This window comes from Mustela erminea, chromosome 13, assembly GCF_009829155.1.
Source record: "Mustela erminea isolate mMusErm1 chromosome 13, mMusErm1.Pri, whole genome shotgun sequence".
Taxonomy (NCBI): Eukaryota; Metazoa; Chordata; class Mammalia; order Carnivora; family Mustelidae; genus Mustela; species Mustela erminea.
The window spans coordinates 70,458,295-70,476,202 of NC_045626.1; the positions used below are offsets into that span (position 1 = coordinate 70,458,295).

General features: G+C 49.2%; 1 protein-coding gene across 7 annotated transcripts in view; it reads left to right on the plus strand.

Annotated features, from left to right (window-relative positions):
• Nucleotides 1-17,908, plus strand: part of AP1B1 (adaptor related protein complex 1 subunit beta 1) — a 53,303-nt gene that overhangs the window by 16,764 nt on the left and 18,631 nt on the right. For all 7 annotated transcript variants that reach the window (XM_032309428.1, XM_032309429.1, XM_032309427.1 and 4 more), the window contains 10 exons: nt 1,714-1,776; nt 4,726-4,831; nt 7,104-7,239; nt 7,996-8,241; nt 9,450-9,640; nt 10,427-10,648; nt 13,295-13,415; nt 13,880-13,975; nt 14,959-15,074; nt 15,437-15,602. In XM_032309428.1, the coding sequence (XP_032165319.1) occupies nt 1,740-1,776; nt 4,726-4,831; nt 7,104-7,239; nt 7,996-8,241; nt 9,450-9,640; nt 10,427-10,648; nt 13,295-13,415; nt 13,880-13,975; nt 14,959-15,074; nt 15,437-15,602 (1,437 nt within the window). In that variant the 5' untranslated portion in view covers nt 1,714-1,739. The remainder of the gene's footprint in view (nt 1-1,713; nt 1,777-4,725; nt 4,832-7,103; nt 7,240-7,995; nt 8,242-9,449; nt 9,641-10,426; nt 10,649-13,294; nt 13,416-13,879; nt 13,976-14,958; nt 15,075-15,436; nt 15,603-17,908) is intronic.

Here is a 17,908-nt window from a genome sequence, read left to right on the forward strand (position 1 = left end):
CCTTGTTGGGTTCTATGTTTCAGTCTCTTCAGTAGAGGCAACAGAAGGGACAAAAGTGAGGGAATTTTTCCATTCAAATGTCTGTATTTTTGGATTGTTTGGTTTTCTGTACCATGTGAGACTACAAGTAGGACTGGGCAGTTATCATTGAAAGTCTTAGGGTTTTTATATTGAGTCCTTAGGCACTATCAGGGCTCGGTCCTCCCTTTCAGATGGGAGAAGCAGAATTCCTTTGTTAATAGAATACAGTTGCTGAGGTCAGGCAGCCCTGAGATGGTCTCCCAGTCTAACCATTTACAAGTCATGTGACTATGGGCAAGTTACTTAATCCTGAGCCTCAGTTTCCTCGTCTGTAAAATATTCTTCAAACCAGCCACCTGATTAGTGGGATTAAATGAAACAACGTTTATAAACCTCTTGGCTGTAATAGGGACTCAGTAAGTGTAACTTTTTAAAAAAGATTTTATTTATTTATTTGATAGAGTGATAGAGAGAACAAGTAGGCAGAGCGGCAGGCAGAGGGAGAGGGAGGAGCAGATCCCAGGACCCTGGGATCATGACCTGAGCCAAAGGCAGATGCTTAACAACATAGACACCCAGGTGTCCCAGTAAGTGATAACTTCTTAAATGTTAGAACCACCCCTGGAGCCTCTGCCATGTATCCGGGGTACTCGGCCCCTGTGGAGCTTCTTTAATCTTTCATCAGTTGGTCAAGAGGAACTACTGAAGGTACATAGTGGATGCTCTGTAAACGGTGAATGAATGAGGGGGCCTTGGTACTTTCTTTGTTCTGTTGCCTTAGAATAGCACTTCACACTGTGACTTTTGCACTGGGAGATGTCCTGAGAGATGCTTTGAGGAAACTGGCCAGTTAGATTTGGGGAATGCTATAGAGTCTACAGTATGTAGATGGATTCTAGCCTTCTCTAGAGAGGAATAGTGCATATCGCTATTAGAGAAGTTTGGAAAAGTTGGGGAGAGAAGAAACCTCCCTGGCTTTCCAAATTTGGCCTTTTCCAAGCTCATTTGACTATATGGGGGTAACGATAGTACTTCCGTGAGGCTGTGATGAGGCTGTAATGGGGTAACTCGCACGAAGCACTTAGAACAGTGCTGGGTGGGGTAAGCACACAGAGGCTGTAACTAAGTGCTTTTTAATCTGTGGACTTTGCAGAGTATCTAGCCATTCCTTTATATATTTTTTAAGACTTTATTTATCCATTTGACAGAGAGAGCACAAGCAGGGGGAGCGGTAGACGGAGGGGGAGAAGCAGACTTCCTGTGGAGCAGGGAGCCCGATGCAGGGCTGCATTCCAGGACCCTCGGATCATGACCTGAGCCGAAGGCACACACTCAACTGACTGAGCCCCCCAGGTGCCCCATTATTAATGGGCATTAAAGTTATAACCGATGGTGTATTGTATGGACAGTGCTGTAGGAAAACCCTACCATCTGTGCCTGTGTTTCTGTGGGAGAGAGTCCTACAAGTAGAACTGCTGGGACAAAGGATACGCACATTAAAAAATTTGGTGGATCCCTCAGAATTACCTTCCAAAAGCTGATCCTATTATTTAACAGCTCATTTGCCCCATAGAGAGCTAAGAAGCTATCTTCCCATACCACGTGTGTGTTGGATCCTGCCTTCGTCCTGTGCTCCGTGACTGAAAATGGAGCTGACACAACAGAAAGTCACCCCTCTCTTCTGTCTTGCAGAGGCCGGCCACAGATAAGGGACCAAAATGACTGACTCAAAGTATTTCACCACGACCAAGAAAGGTACTCTTTGTTCATTGTGAGTCCTGTCCTACCCTTTCCTGGCTCCATCCTTCTGCCTTCTCCCTGCCAGGATGGGCTTTGGGGGCAGGGGTGGCGGCCTGGGAGCAAGTAACGGGAATTACCCAGAGCACCTTTAACCTTGTGGATCCAGAACATTGAAGAGTTGATGGTATAAGAAATTGACTACTACTTTTTAGAACTCAGGAAGGGAAGAGCATTAGCTCCAAATGGAGAGGGAGGAAGCCCCCTTTTGTTCTGAATGGCCTTTTTAAATGTTTTTTTCTGGAGGAAAGAAAGCACACAATCCTTTCAGTAACCCCACAGTGATGTGTGTGTGTATGTCTGGTCTTTATCCACAGGCACATGTTTTACGTGGTCAGAGTCAGAATTTATATCCTGTTTTTCATTTGACATTATCTTAAACATTTCCCCACAGTTGTAACTACTCAGTGTTAGTCTGCTGAGTTGATGCACTGAAATTTGCTCAGCTCGTCTTCTGTTGTAGGGCATTGTGGTTGTTTCTGCTTTCTGAGAAGTAGAGGTGGTTGTAGTGGCTGACGAATGTGCTTTAACCCTGTCAAGTGTCTTCCTGATGGGCCCTCCCTCCCTCCCTCCCTCCTTCCTTCCTTCCAAGCGAGATCAACACATGCCTGCTGACCAGATGAAAAGAGGCTGTTGAGGCAGCTGAGCCAGGACCTGCAATCTCCTCTTCCCCTTATTGAGCACATCTTTATTGTTCCAGCTTTCTTGCAGTTAAGCAGAGAAGACAGTCTGTTAAATAGTAATCATACTAAAGGTGGTGGGTGCTATGGTAAGGGAAGCGCAGGGGGCCATGGGCGGACCTTGGATGGAGCTAGCTGGTTAAGAGGGAAGGGTAGAAAGGGGAGCAGAGCACTTACTCTGCCCAGGGTATGCCCAGGGAAGGAAGACTCCTGGGCACAAGTTACTGAAGAGTGTGATAGAAGGAGAGTTGGAGAGTACAGGACTGGAGAGGGTGAACCTAGTGCTAAGTGAGTTGAGGTGTCAGTGGTGGGGTTTTTGTGAGTTTTCTTTTGAGGAGAATATAGAGGGATGCCTGAGTTCAAATCAGACATCAGTGATGGTTTTAAGCAAGAGAAAATCCAAGGCAGTTTCTAGTAAAGAATTGAAGAGGGTGAAGATTGGAGGGAGGCAAAGGGACCAGTACCACAGCTCCCATGAGAGATGATGGTGTCTGAGCTGGGGAGAGGGGTGGGGTGGGGTGTAGCATTGTGGGTAGAGTAAATCGGATGCTTTATATGAGATTGAGGAGGTAGGCTTGGTGAGTGATTTGATTTGGGGCCCATTAGAGGAAAGAGACATTTTGGAAACAGGCAGATCCCAGGTTTACCTCATCAGTCTTCTTAGAACTGAAATGACTCCATCAATTGATGGTCGTTATATTGAATGTGACCAAACACTTTGAGCAAAGCTCTGCAACAGGATCCAGGGTCAAAGTCATCATGGTCTGTTAGATCCTGCAGCAGGGAGACATGGCTCCCTCAGTCTTTTGGAGGGGAAGGACATATGTTCCTCTAGTCCTGCAGAAGTCAAGAGTCTGAACTGCAAGGTCTGCAGATTCCTCTTTGTTCTGTTGAGCAATATCCTCATGGTGGCCTTGCCCTGGGCCGTACTGTGTGATTGTTCTTAATTAACTTCGTTTGCTCTCTGTCATCTCAAGTTCTTTCCCGACACATTGTTAAGTCATGATAAAAACCTGCAAGTTTTCTTTTTCTCACTGTAAATCCGCCTAGAACTTCCTCAGCACTTCCCCCCTACATGACAATCTTTGCTTTATTCCCACCCCAAATAACTTGAGAGGGAAGTTTGGGACCCTTTCTGTAAAAGAGTAATCCAAGCCAAGGGTCCCATGGCAAATTAATAATAGTAGCGGTCACCTTTAATGCAGGCCACTGAGTGCCAGGCACTGAGATGAGCATTTTACAACTGAGTGTTAAATGAGAGAATTCATTGCCCCAGTTAAAGTAGAGAGAGTACAGATGAAACCGCTTCAGAGAAGCAAAGTGATATCCTTGATTGGCACGAGCATATGGGCTTTGAAGCTGGCAGATGTGAATTTGAGTCTTGGCCCTACCTGCTACTAGCAGTGCATTCTTGGGCAAGTCACAGCCTCCATTTGTTCATCTGTAAAATAGGAGGAAATGCTGAGTTGTCATGAGGATGAAATGAGAAATGGGGGACGGTGTGGCACCTGCCTTAGAAAAAGGCTCAGAAATCCTGGTGGCTCCTGTTTTGAGGGCAGGAGGCCTGTCTCATTCCAAAGTCTGCCCTTGTAACCTGTCATTGGGGTTATCTGGGCCCTGAACAACCCTATTTTCTCATTTGTTTTTTCCAGATTATCAAGTTCTTAAGAAAAGCGTATTACGTGCTCAGGCCCTCGTGGGGTAGCTGAATTCCCATTTTCAGAGCTGAGCAACCACTTGTGGCTCAGGAAGTGAAACCCTGAGTGTGCTGTTTTAACTGGGGGTTCTAGGAAAACAGGAAAAGCCAAGTGTGGGAATCGAGCAAATCCTACCCTCTCCCTTCACATCTTCAGTCCCCAGATTCCATCACATACCTCCTTGAGGGCTTCGGGTGAGGGTGGTTGCTGAGGAGAATTTTACTTTCCTCTGAGTGTTTTTAACTGCTTGATGAGCAGGACCTGTTCTCACACTTTTTGTCTGCCTCAGAATCTTTTTTGCTTCTGTAGTTCCCTCTGTTCAGTCCAGCACGGCCTCCACACTGCCCTCCTCAGAGCTGTCCCCCTCTGCTACCTCTGTCACTGAGGCCAAGGACCTAACACGGCCCTCACCCGGCAGCACAGGGTGTCTTTACCTGCCCCTCCCCTCCCATTCTTCTGGAATTTGGGGACTGGGAATGGCCCTCTGGCAGGGTGGTGGGGTGATCACTCATGCCTGCCTCCTTTTTTAGGGGAGATCTTCGAGCTGAAGGCAGAGCTCAACAGTGACAAAAAGGAGAAGAAGAAGGAGGCGGTAAAGAAAGTGATTGCATCAATGACCGTGGGCAAAGATGTCAGGTGTGCAGGCGCAGGCCTGGTGGCGGCTGGAGTGGGGCTCTGTAGCATGGGTCTAGTTTACATCGCTCCTTGATGGTATCTCTAGGCACCCGTGTCTCCCCTTGCTATGGCTCCCTTCGCAAGCCGCCTTTCCACTCAGAAGGTTTCATTTACACAGGGGTCCTGTGCTCAGATGCTGCTGGGGTTCAGGGCAGCGGAGTGAGTAGTGAAGTGGGCCAAGTCAAAAAGGCAGGAACCCTGTCAGAAATTCCAGAGGTTTGCTGCCAGCTGGGGAAAACGAACCCAGTATGAGCAGGTGTGGCTTTTTAAAAGAATAAGAAATCTAGATTTTTTCATTTTGAATCTTATTTTTAAGATTGCTAGATGATATTAAACAAACATTGCCGTGATGCTGACACACACCTGCAGACGGGATTCATCGGATCTGTCGCCAGTTCACAGCCTCTGGTTTACATCTGACCGCCAGAGCAGCTGATGGGTAGCATTGCCACCTCTCCGTTGCTCACGCTCTTCCCCTGTGTAGACTGTCCCTTTTCCCTTTTCCATTTACAAGCTTGATCCCATCTCTGAAAACCCATTCAAGGTCTCCTTGTTGCCTTCCCTCGTCACTCCAGCCCACTTCCCTGAATGTGCAGCATTTGTTCTGTGTTCCTGTCACCTGGCACTAATTCTAGACTGTCCTTTTCTGATGTGTACTTGTGTTCACCTGTCCACCATGTCATTAAGTCCCCGGTGACAGGGACTAGATTTTGTAACAACCTAACAGTTGCATAGTATTTGAGAGTATGCAGAAAACTTTCAGATATGTTTTTCAGCAGTTCCTTACAATTCCCACATTGTATGTAAGAATGTGTTTACTGCCAAAGAAACCAGATAAAGAAGGGATATAGGGACTGCCCCCAGTCACATCGTTCATAGCAGAACTAGGACGCAAGCCCAGCCCTTCCAAGGTGTTTCCACGCATACCCCCTCCTCTGTGCCTGCATGGTGCCTAACTCCATGCCTCATAGGCCTGGGCGCTGATGTAGGGCAGCTCCTCATCTGGGTCGTATTTCTCTAGACTTCTCCATGGATTGCCCTGTCCTATTGCCACCTCAGCAAGGGACCTCCTGATAGCACCACAGCAGAGACAGTTCTGTAGAGAGACCTGCTGTAGACAGAGTGGCAAAAGGATCAGGCGTCTGCTGGAGAACTGGGCCTCCTCCCAAGTCACATCCTTCCCGGACGAAGCCACTCTTCTTCAAATAGAACACCACTGTCACCTCACAGAGGAAGCATCTTTATTCTTCTGTCTCAAGTGAACTTGTTGTGCTGGTGTGGCAGGCCCATCAGCGGTTCCTCCTCCCCCCACCCCTTTCTTCCTAGTTCTTCATCTTCCAAGGTGATGCATCAATGTCAGCATCAACTGGGTTCCTTCCTAAGGGAGCCCAGGGAGCTCACTTTGACCTCTTGAGTCTCTTTTACCATGTCTTCGACCATTAAGTCACAAGACTTGAGAGGGGAGGTGAAGATTCCAGAGAGAAAAAATTGACCTCTAAGCATATTTCACATCTCAACGGTATTGGGACTCTGGAGTTCCATGTTGGGAAGGGTTCCACCCAGAATAACAGCAGTCATGAGCACAGGTTTTAGAGTCAGACCTGGCTCCTCAGGCAAGTTATTTGACATTTATGAGCCTCAGTATTGTTGTCTGTAAAATGAGGATAACACACTGGCTTCTTGGGGCTGTTAATTGAGATCATGCATATAAAACCCTTAGTGCTAAACCCAGCTATATAGGACATGTTCTGTGCATGCTGGGCTAGTTTTTAGTGGGCAGCTGAGGGACCAGATACCTGAAATATGTTGTCTTCTTTAATTATCACAAGGGCCCTGTGTAATGGGGTTTTGCTGCACCATTCCTGCAGGTGAGCAAACTGAGACATGGTGGGGGATGAAGGAATTTCCCCAATTTCATATAGTTAGCAGGCGGCAGAGCTGGGTTTGAGCCGGGTCTGATGGGCTGTAGAGTTGTATATGAATGAACTCTGTAAAAAGAATGGAGGACTTTACTTTTCAAATCACCTTTTGGGTTCCATTGCTACCCATAAGTGTTCATGGTAACAGCATAGCTGGTGTCTTCCCTTTTACTAGGAAGTCCTGTTATTTTTTTTCCCCTCTCTCCCATCCACTGTCCCTATTTCCCCACCCCACCCCCAAACCACCCATTAGCTCTCTGAAAAATCTTCCTTTCTTCAGCCTTACCTACACTCATGCCATTTTGATTTTCCAGTGCCCTCTTCCCCGACGTGGTGAACTGTATGCAGACAGACAACCTGGAGCTGAAGAAGCTGGTGTACTTGTATTTGATGAACTATGCCAAGAGTCAACCCGACATGGCCATAATGGCTGTCAACACCTTTGTGAAGGTGAGTAGGAGCTTGGTCGGAGGAAGGGCATGGGTGTTCACTGCTCCATCTTTCCTTTGTCTCAGGGTGGGAGACTATGGCCCTGAGTAAAAGCACTCAGGCTCCTTTCCAGTCCCTCTGACTCCCAGGCTGAGGGCCTCCTAGTCCTCCAGTAGAGGGCTCCCACTGTCTTAGAAAATCAGTTGCTACAGACCCTGCTAACTCATTCCTGAGTGAGGTAGCCTAAGGCCTGTATTGATCCCCATGTCCCCCCTGGGATGCACCATTGTCCTGCATCCTTTGCCAGGGCAGGATTCAGCAAGAATCTGAGAGCTTCTGTGTTCGCCTTCTAGACTTTGCCCCTTTCTGTGTTTTCCATCCAGATTAAGGTGTAAACAGCTACTTGGATGGTCAGTTCTGTGTACCTTTAGAACTTTCCTAACTCCCCTCGCCCTGTCGATGCTCAGATACAGGCACATGAGGGGTTCTGTGGGTTATGGTGCCGGATGGATGTGGGTTTGAATCATGGCTCTGCTCTGTGACTGGGTGAGCTCCCAGTTTCCCTGAGGGCCTTGGCTGCTTCACCCTGTAAAACAGGAACAGTACTGTATGCCTGCTGTGAGAATTAGAGTCAACAATACACAAAGCCCCAGCACATCATCTGGCAAATGCTAGATGCCTGTACATGGCACTTTTGGTGCTGTCGGCCACAGTTGGTAGGCCGTCTGATATTGCTGAGCCTGCCCCTGCCCCTGGCCAATGGCTCCTTCCCCTCAGGATTGTGAGGATCCCAATCCCCTGATCCGGGCCCTGGCTGTGCGGACCATGGGCTGCATCCGCGTTGACAAGATCACAGAGTACCTGTGTGAGCCACTCCGCAAGTGCCTGAAGGATGAGGACCCGTACGTGCGCAAAACAGCAGCTGTGTGTGTCGCCAAGCTGCATGACATCAATGCCCAGCTGGTAGAGGACCAGGGCTTCCTGGACACCCTTAAAGACCTCATCTCTGACTCGAACCCCATGGTAAGCCAATGCCACCCACCATACCACTTCCACCACCTCCTGGGTTGCTTGGGAATACCTTGGCTTCCTCCTCCACCAGGCACTCCCCAGTTCCTGGAAGTCAGAGCCTTGCCGGGTGGGCTAATTGTCCTCATGCCTATGGTGGTTCGCGCACCATCTTTGGAGGGAGTTAGAACTGGATTCTCCCCTTTGTGCCCTCTCTAACACAAACTGTATTTCCTTTGGTGGGCTGCCTAACCTTCCAGAGCCCTCTTTTTTTCATTAGTAAGATGGATCTAACTCCGTGGCTGGCAGGAGTGCTGTGAGGCTTAAGCTGTGAAGGTAACACAGTGGGCATAAACCAAGACTAGTGTGCTCCTTCCCTTTTCAGTCACTGTCATTGTCACTGTCCATTGGCGGGCTCTGAATGTGAGGTACTTTTCCCTCTCCCCACATCTTTGGGGTTGCAGGGTTGTAGAGGGTCACCCTTGAAGTAGCATAGCCTGGAGGGCAGGGCCTCAGGATGTGTCGCTGGGAGGGGAGCTCCTCTTTTTTCACGTAATAGCAGTTTGAAGGGCAATTCACCAGCCTCTGTTTAAAGTGAAATGCACAGACCCCTCAGCCCAGCCATCCCACTCTGTCCTATGGAAACACTGACCACACAGGACCCTGAGTGGCCAATACAAGATTGGCCATTGGAGCACTGTCTGTTATAGGGAAAAGTTGAAAACCCTGCAGAACACACATAAAAACAGCTGCTCTGGTAGAAATGGCCGGAGTGCCCAAGGCTTCACCTGACATCCCCTCTGGACTCCAGCCCCCATTTGTTTCCATGGCCTGCAGAGCTCTGCAAGAATCTTCTAGCTCCAAGAAGCACACTTGACACTCCCTGAAGTGAGCTCTTGTAGCCAGTAGGCAGGGGCTATGTGTTGGGTAGCTAGGAATATTTTCTGTTGCCAGGCATTTGGAGCTGGATCTTTCTTTTGTTTCTTTTGTTTGCCCTCTTTTTTCCCCCTCCCCCACTGGGGAAGGGGCCCTTAACATTCATTCTGGTTTATAGCTGAGTTAGTAGGGTGAGTGCTCAGAGTGGGTCTCCATGCTGCAGGACCTACTCGTTGGGTCCTGTCATTTCAGGATATTCAACCTCTGACCTGCCAGCATGAATAGTCCCAATGTCCCTTGGCCCGAGCAACACCCCCAGCCTATATCCCTTCTACCCTCTCAAACAGGTGGTGGCAAATGCAGTGGCTGCCCTCTCAGAGATCGCTGAGTCTCACCCCAGCAGCAACCTGCTTGATCTGAACCCACAGTCCATTAATAAGCTGCTGACAGCCCTGAACGAGTGCACCGAGTGGGGCCAGATCTTCATCCTCGACTGCCTAGCCAACTATACACCCAAGGATGACCGGGAGGCCCAGAGGTGAGCAGGCTGCTCCTTGCTTGCCAACCTAGTGGAACCTGGTCCTTGCAGAGCTCCAGCCATGAGCTGGGCCTCAGATCTCTGCTGGGCCCTTTGCCAGGGCCTTGCCCCACAGACCATCCTCAAGGGAAGCCAGAGCCAGGCAGTCACCTTTCTGCTCAGCATGGTACAGACAGAACAGAAGCCAGAGTCCGATCTGGTTGTTGACAGAGACCCCAGTCATCTTGGGCTGAGTAAAGGAGGTGGATAGCACCAGAGTCACCATTCGTTGGATTCTTCCTGGGTGGCTGGGGCTCTGCCGAGTGCTTCCTATCCATTAGATGCTCCTTAAAGCACCTCTGTGAAAGCTGCCCCATCATTGCCCACATTTTACAGGTAAGGAAAGACTGGTTTAGAAGGCGGATGAACTCATGCAGGTCACCCGGCTGGGACTCCCTGACCTTTGGTCATAACCAACATAATACCTTGCCCCTTTTGAATGCACTTCCAATGCGGGGGAGGTAGGGGGAGGGCCTTAACACTGACCCAGTATTTATTAACTACCATACATGGTGCTTAGGGCTTTGTATACATTGTCTCATGTAACCCTGGGAAGATGCCACCATCATCTCCGTGTTCTAGATGAGAAAACTAAGACTTAGAGTGGTTTTAACCTGTTGGGGTCAATTAGCAAGCACCAGAATCAGAATCTAGGTTCTCTTACAGAAAACATGCTCTCTCAGTAACTAAAACCAGGGTGTTGCCCTTGTCTTTCTCTCCTGTTTTCCCTTTTGGAATGGACCCCAGCATCTGCGAGCGGGTCACTCCCAGGCTCTCCCACGCAAACTCTGCTGTGGTGCTCTCTGCTGTGAAGGTGCTGATGAAGTTCATGGAGATGTTGTCCAAGGACCTGGACTACTATGGCACGCTGCTCAAGAAACTGGCCCCACCCCTGGTCACGCTGCTGTCGGCCGAGCCGGAGCTGCAGTATGTGGCCCTGCGCAACATCAACCTCATTGTGCAGAAAAGGTACCCGGACTGCCACATGCACGCACAGTGCCCCTGGTGTGTCGGGGAGGAGGGATGGCTCCTCCTGGGAGCAGGACACTAAAGGGAAAGTGACCTGTCGCTATGTAGGGAGTCTCAGGAACTTAACCCAGAAGTCTTAACCACAGGCAGCTTTGTCCCCCAGGGGACATTTGGAAATATCTGGAGACATTTTTGGTTGTCTGACTTTGGGGGTGCTATTGGCACCTCATGGGCAGAGGCCAAGGGTGCTGCCCAACGTCCTACAGCGTGCAGGAAAGCTTTCACCCCCAGAGACCATCCTGCCCAAACTGTCAGTAGTGCTGAGGGTGAGAAACCGTGGCTTAGCCTGCCGAGGTAGCAGATGAGGTCAGGAGCAGCGTGGTGCTGCTTAACCGCAAACAAGGGATGGCTCCACAGTCCACAGAACCTCCTGAAGCAGGGTGTAAGATTCTGTGTGTATATTTTTCCTCAGGACAGAGTCTATAGCATTAGTCAAATTCTCTGAGGTCAGAGGACTCCAGAGTGGTGAGATGCAGCAGACTTCTCATTGGCCTTGGGCCTGAGGAGGGGTATGCGAGAGTCAAATGCCCGTATCTGGCGGCGCCTGGGTAGATAAGTCAGTTAAGCGTCTGATGCTTGATCTCAGTTCAGGTCTTACTCTCAGGGTTGTGAGTTCAAGCCCTGCATTGGGCTCCACACTGGGCATAGACCCTACTTTAAAAAAATAAAAAATAAAAAGGAGGAAGCCCATTTATACTGGCCCCATGGGAACAGCCACAGCTCTAAGCCACTGCTCCTAAGAGAAGGTGCCTGATACCCAGGATAGGTAGAGTTGAAAAACAGCAGTGTCAGTCTGAGGGGCCCAGGATAGGAGGGGTTCTCTGGAAGTCCAGCAAACAGTGGGGCTGGTCTCTGGAGTTTTCCTCCCAGCCTTTTTGGTCAGATGGCTCACTCAGCAGCTGGCTCACTGCTCCTTGCTGGGTGCAGAGAACAGGGCCTCTTGTAGACATTCTTTTTTGGAAGACGGCACTTCTCCCCGTCCTTGTAGCATCATTCCAGCTCTTAGGGCACTCCTGGGGGCCCAGAAATTTCAGTGGAGTCCTAGCAGTTGTGAAGGTTTGGGAGGTAAATTTGGGAAACCTTTTTGAGTGCCTAAGCAGAGCCACGAGACGAGGGATTCATTCCTAGTTGTGGGTGGGATTTAATAAGGTGTAGTGACCTGTAGATCCCGATCAGTGTGAAGGGCTCCCTGTGCTATATTTAACATGGCAAATCTCTTAAGAAGTTGACCGTGTTGCTCAGGCACCATCTGGCCCAGTCCCCACATAGTTGGGCAGCTTTTGCCAGGTCCTGATTGCAGAAACCGTGTCTCCTCCGCCCCCCGGCTTGGGACCTTGTCTCCCCGACCAGGCATAGCAAAGGCTCCTTGCTTTGCCGGGACCTCCCTGCAGTTTGCACAGCAGCACTGAGTCCTGCCTAAGTAGGATCTCTCCTTTTTCTCTGCTGTGTCTTCTCCCCTCCTCACCGCCTACCCTCGTTCTTTTCCTTTCTTCAGTTCTAGAAAGGGCAGAGAAGTAGGAGTTGAGGGTGGTGACTCTCGATTCCATCCTTATTAGCACTAGATGTGTGACCTGGTGCAAGGCCCTCCACCTTCAGCTTTCCTCATCTAAGAAAATCGGTGGACGGTACCAGTCAAGGGAAGAGCAGCAACACTGGTGACAGTGCCACATAGCAGGTGCCTTCCCTGAGGCAGGCCTCGATCCTGATAGCTGCTTCCCATCTAACTCACGACAGCCCTGTGATGTAGACATCTGTTGGGATCCCTGGGATGACCCCCACACTCAGAGATTCATTAGAAGGGCTCGTGGGAGTCAGCATATAGTTGTTTTCAAGGCTTAGATTTAGTATGACTGTAGTAACACAGGTAGAGTCGAGGAATCCATGTACAGGCTTCCTTATGGACCGTCCTCCCCATGAAGGGGGTCACACAGAGTGGAGTCATCCCCGAACAGCAAGGTGCAACAAATGTGTGTAATTTTTCTGTGTGGGGATGCCTATTGGAGACTCTCCGTACCCTGGGTTTTTACTGGGGACTGATCACATAGTCACCTTCCAGAATTTCAGACTCCTAGAAGGAAAGCAGATACTCAACATAGATCATACAAACAGTCTAGGCATAGTTAGCCACCTTTATCATTTAGGGAACAGTGAGAACACTCCCAAAAACAGTTCCCAGATGCCAGGCCTTTCTAAGACTGGAGACTGAGGCCTGCAGTGGTAACACTTCCTATGTGTGTCATTCTAATTGCATGAGTGAGGAAGCAGAGGCCCAAGGTCACAAGCTGGGACTATGGAGGTCTGATTCTCATGCCCGTCGCCTGCTGCCTGCTCCCTCTCAAATATGAACACTGTCTTGCTCATATTCCCTCTTCCCATCCTGGGATATGGTTGGACATGCAATGGCGAGTCCGTGGACCCTTGCACAGGAACATGCAGCCATGGTAGTGATTGCCTTCACAGGTGTCAGGATCTACTTCGGACCCCAGAAATGCCCCAGTAATTTGGGGTTTTCTCACAGGGAAAGGGTTTTCTCACAGGGCTTATGCTTTGATTTTTGCTCTTTGGACAATCCTATCTTGCCACCAGGCCTGAGATCCTGAAGCACGAAATGAAGGTCTTCTTTGTGAAATACAATGACCCCATCTACGTGAAGTTGGAGAAGCTGGACATCATGATCCGTCTGGCCTCCCAGGCCAACATCGCCCAGGTCAGCAGAGGGCTGTAGCCAGGGCCGTGAGCTTTGGTGTTGGGCAGCAACACCACCACCAAGCTGTGGTCTCTGAGTGGCCTGACAGTTCATCTCATGACGAGCACTTAGCAAAGGGCTCTGTAAGCAAGCACTCAGCAATCTTAACTGGTATTTTTATGATTAAAGCCTTTGTTCTCCCAACTATTACTTATTATCCTATTATCCATCCACTGAAAAGTAGTAGTTAGGAAGCCGTGCTAGCTAGCACAGCCTAAACAGAGGTTGTCCAGTCCTGCCAACTAGTTCTTCCCCGCTTTCCTCTTGGGGCATCTGATAGCTCTCTCCTTCCCTTGGCCCTTCTTCCTCGAGCTGGAGGCAGAATCCCACCTTTTAGGGGTCTGTGCGTACCCATTGAGCAGGCATGTTGGTTACCCTGGGAGATCCACTTCTCCCCAACCCCATCTCCTCTGTTTGGGCCACAGGTCCTGGCGGAGCTGAAAGAGTATGCAACAGAGGTGGATGTGGACTTCGTACGGAAGGCTGTGCGAGCCATTGGGCGCTGTGCCATCAAGGTGGAGGTGAGGCTCTGGGACTCTGTCCTCTGTAGGGGGAGAGGGAGGGAAAGGAAGCTGAAACCAGGAAACCATTCTGATTCTAGCAGAATATGCCAGCTACTCCTGGTTCAGGAAGGCCTGAGTCACTGCTGGAGGCTCCAAGGCACCCATTTTGCAGATCTGATTGGGTTCCTTTTCTCTCTGTGATCACCTTTAGGCCTTCAAGTTGTTGCAGATGAAAAAACCCACCTGTAACCATGGGTTCTCTCACAGCCCTAGCTGCTGGTGGCCCTGGTAGACTTAGCTTTCACTTCATGGGGTTTTGGAGCAGGGTTCTCTGCTGAACATTTTAGCAGTAATCATGATTTAGCTGTCCATATGCCCTTTTGCCCAAGCTCCCAAGGCTGTCCAGACCCCTGTGTCCTGGCATTTCATCCCTCCTATTCCTTACCTATGGTGACATTCCTTGACCATTGAGCTGACTTTAAGTTAGTCCATTGAGGACTGGGAGATCCTCGGACAGCTGGTCACCCCAGCCCAGCCCCTTGAGGCATTTTCCCCTTATGATGGCATCCTGAGAATCTCTCCCACAAGGGCCTTAGTGCAGCATACTGGAATAAGGGGTGGGGAGTGGTGGTCCAAGTAGAGACTTTCTGGTTTTGGTCATAGGAACCCATTTTGGGAAACTAGTAGACGTGAGGTGGTGCTCGGCTGAAGCACAGTCACTGCCCTCAAGGCTTGGCCTGGAGGCACTTCAGATCCTCTCCCCACTCTCAGGAGCTCTACTGGCCTTCTTGGTCTAATTCTGTCTCTCTGCGTCTCTGCCATCCCCAGGCTGTCCTTTTGTACTCATTCTCTTGCTTGTTATCTGGGGAGAGTGTTCTCTTGTTTACCCTCTGTGGCAAGGAAGGGGGCAAGACATGACTGAGCCCTAGGCCAAAACATGGTCATCAGAAGTTCTCTTGGAAGTGGTTGCAAGGCCCTTGCCCACATTCCTCTTCCCACAGCAATCTGCAGAGCGCTGTGTGAGCACGCTACTCGATCTCATCCAGACCAAGGTCAACTACGTGGTCCAGGAAGCCATTGTGGTCATCAAGGACATCTTCCGCAAGTACCCCAACAAGTATGTGCCCATCCCTCCCAGCGTGAGGGTGGTGTGGCTCTGCTGGGGACAGGCATTGGGGGGAGGAAAAGCAACAAGGAGCCTCTCCTTTTTCCTTATTTCTCTGCCGCAAATGGCATTCTCAAAAGAAACCTATTGTTTTTTCTTACTTCTCTTGAGTCACCCCTTCTCCACTCCCCAAACTAAATAAGCACTAAAATGTAACAGATAAACTCAAATCCCATTACTCACCATCCCATTACTCACCACTCTCTCAGGATCTTGTGGGGCAGCTTCCTGTCTCTCTCCGTGCCTGCTGGGCCTCTTCTGGGTTGCCTGGGCTCCTTCGCTGCTCACTTGCTGGCTGTGTGCTCGTCTCTTAGGTATGAGAGTGTCATCGCCACACTGTGTGAGAACCTGGACTCCCTGGATGAGCCTGAGGCCCGGGCCGCCATGATTTGGATTGTGGGCGAGTACGCCGAGCGAATTGACAACGCCGACGAGCTGCTGGAGAGCTTCCTGGAGGGCTTCCATGATGAGAGCACCCAGGTGAGCCACTGGATGGGGCGACTTGGGCCAGGGTGTGGGTCATGACTGGCAGCTTGGTACTGGTGCAGTCCATCCCACCCTGAAACCCTCCCCTCAGCCAGCAGGCCTCAGGCCCAGCCCTTCGTGATACAGCACTGACAGTGTGGACAGATAGTGGGGCTGACAGGGGTGGCCCCTTTTCCTCTCACCCTGCATTAGCTATGGGGTTTTCTGGGGACAGTCTGTGATGGTGGACACTGAAGGTAGGCAGAAATTTCCAGCTTTCATTTCATATTTATCTTTGGATAAGTAAGACATTCAATTAGTTCAAAATTGAAAAAATACGAACAAGTATATGGTGAAAGGTCTCCTTCCTACCAGTCTCTCGGTGGCCCAGTTCCACTCACAAAGATTATCAGTGTCATTTATTGGTTTCTTGGGGATACTTCCAGGGACAGTCTAAGAATACACACCCCCTACATGCAAGTAAACATACACGCATATAGTTGGTTCTCGTTATTTGTGATAATTATTTTCTATGAAGTCACTGCAAACGCTGAATTAGTGAGTATTAGACCATTGTTCCTACAAGCCTCTGATCACAACATTTTTGTTAATCAATACATTATCTTGTTTTTTGTGTGTTTCTTATTTAATACATATTATTGATTCATTCACATTGAACTCATGGCCACCAGCGCTACAACTCACGCCTACACAAAGCTTCTCTAACACACTATTTTCTTCGTAAGGCCCATCACCTCCTCACGCTAGTGTTCGCTAGCCAGCACTTCAGCCTGACCCTTGGGGCGGGGTTGTCATTAACAGTGAATCATCAACAAAAAGCAGAACGTGAAAGATGTGGCAGGTAAATAGATTGTGAAGAGGACACTTGTTTATGGTATGAGGGCAGAAGCAACAAGGCAGAGCGTCACCTCCTTTGACCTCCTCTGGGAATATGTACCTCAGGCAGCTTGAACTTTTCACTCTTCTGCACTTTGTTGTGAAAGATCACGAAAGCTCCCCAAACATTGATTTTGGGGTTACAAGTACGTTTTAGGAACTAGGTAAATTCCAAATACAGGCTCTGCGGATAATGAGGGTCCACCGTGTATATGTCGCCTCTCATTTATTTATTTATTTATTTATTTATTTATTTATAAGTGGTCTCCACGGGTGGCAGGGAACCCATTGCGGGGTTTGAACTCGTGACCCTGAAATCGAGACCTGAGCTGAATTCAAGAGTCAGACATTCAACCAACTGAGCTACCCAGGCATCCCGCTTCTTGAACTGTGGGGCACGTGGCTGGCTCTGTCGGTACAGCATGTGACTTTGGATCTCAAGGCTGTGAGTTTGAGCCCATCGTTAGTGTAGAGATTACTTAAAAATAAACACTACTGGTAGCGCACTGTACACATTCAAATTGTACAGCACTGTGCCTTTTTCCCTTAAGAAGGTATCTAAAGGCGCTGTTGTTACTAACTGATGGGACTCTTCACGGCTGCATAGTGCCATGTTTATTTAACCAGCCTCCCCTGATGGTTATGTAGGTGTTAGTCTTCTGCTCTTTTAATCAATACTGCTATGAATAATCTATGTATGTAGGTCGCATGTGTGAGTAGCTGGGGGACCAATTGTGAGATAAATTCTTTCTGGTGAAGGGGACTATGCACTGGAGACGTGGGAAGCTGTTCCCCATTTCCTTTGGTGTAGGGACTGTTGTGGTTTACAGTCCAATCTCAGTCCAATCAGCATAGCCCTCCCCTTACCTCCTTGTCAACCTAATATGTTCACAGACTGTTTTTGCCAATCTGATGAACAACAAGGTGTACCTTGGTTGGTTCTGTTTGCATTTCTGTTGAGTGGGGTTGAGCATCTTTTCATGTGTATTCCCTTTTTTGTGAACCAGGCACTGTCTGCTCATACAAGAGAGCTTTTAAATTTGTCTGTAAGCACAGAAATCTTTGCTGCCCAACGGGGGAGTATGTTCTGTTGGGTCAGAGCATGAGCCTTGGAATAGGAGACCACAGTCTCCAAACCCTTCTTTTGTCCCTTCTTGGCTCTGTGGTTGTACACTAATTCTCTGCCTCTCTGAGCCTCAGTTTCCTCATTTATAAAATGAGGTTCATAAGACTGTGCCTGATCCTCTTGCTCTGAAAGTCATATAGAATGCTTTGTGCAATGTCCTTATTGGGCACCCAGGCCGTAATAAGCACTCTTGAGTGGTAGTATTGGTGTTGATCAAAATTGGTTTAAAAGTAAACTGGTCCATGGGGCGCCTGGGTGGCTCAGTCCTTAAGGTCTGCCTTCAGCTCAGGTCATGATC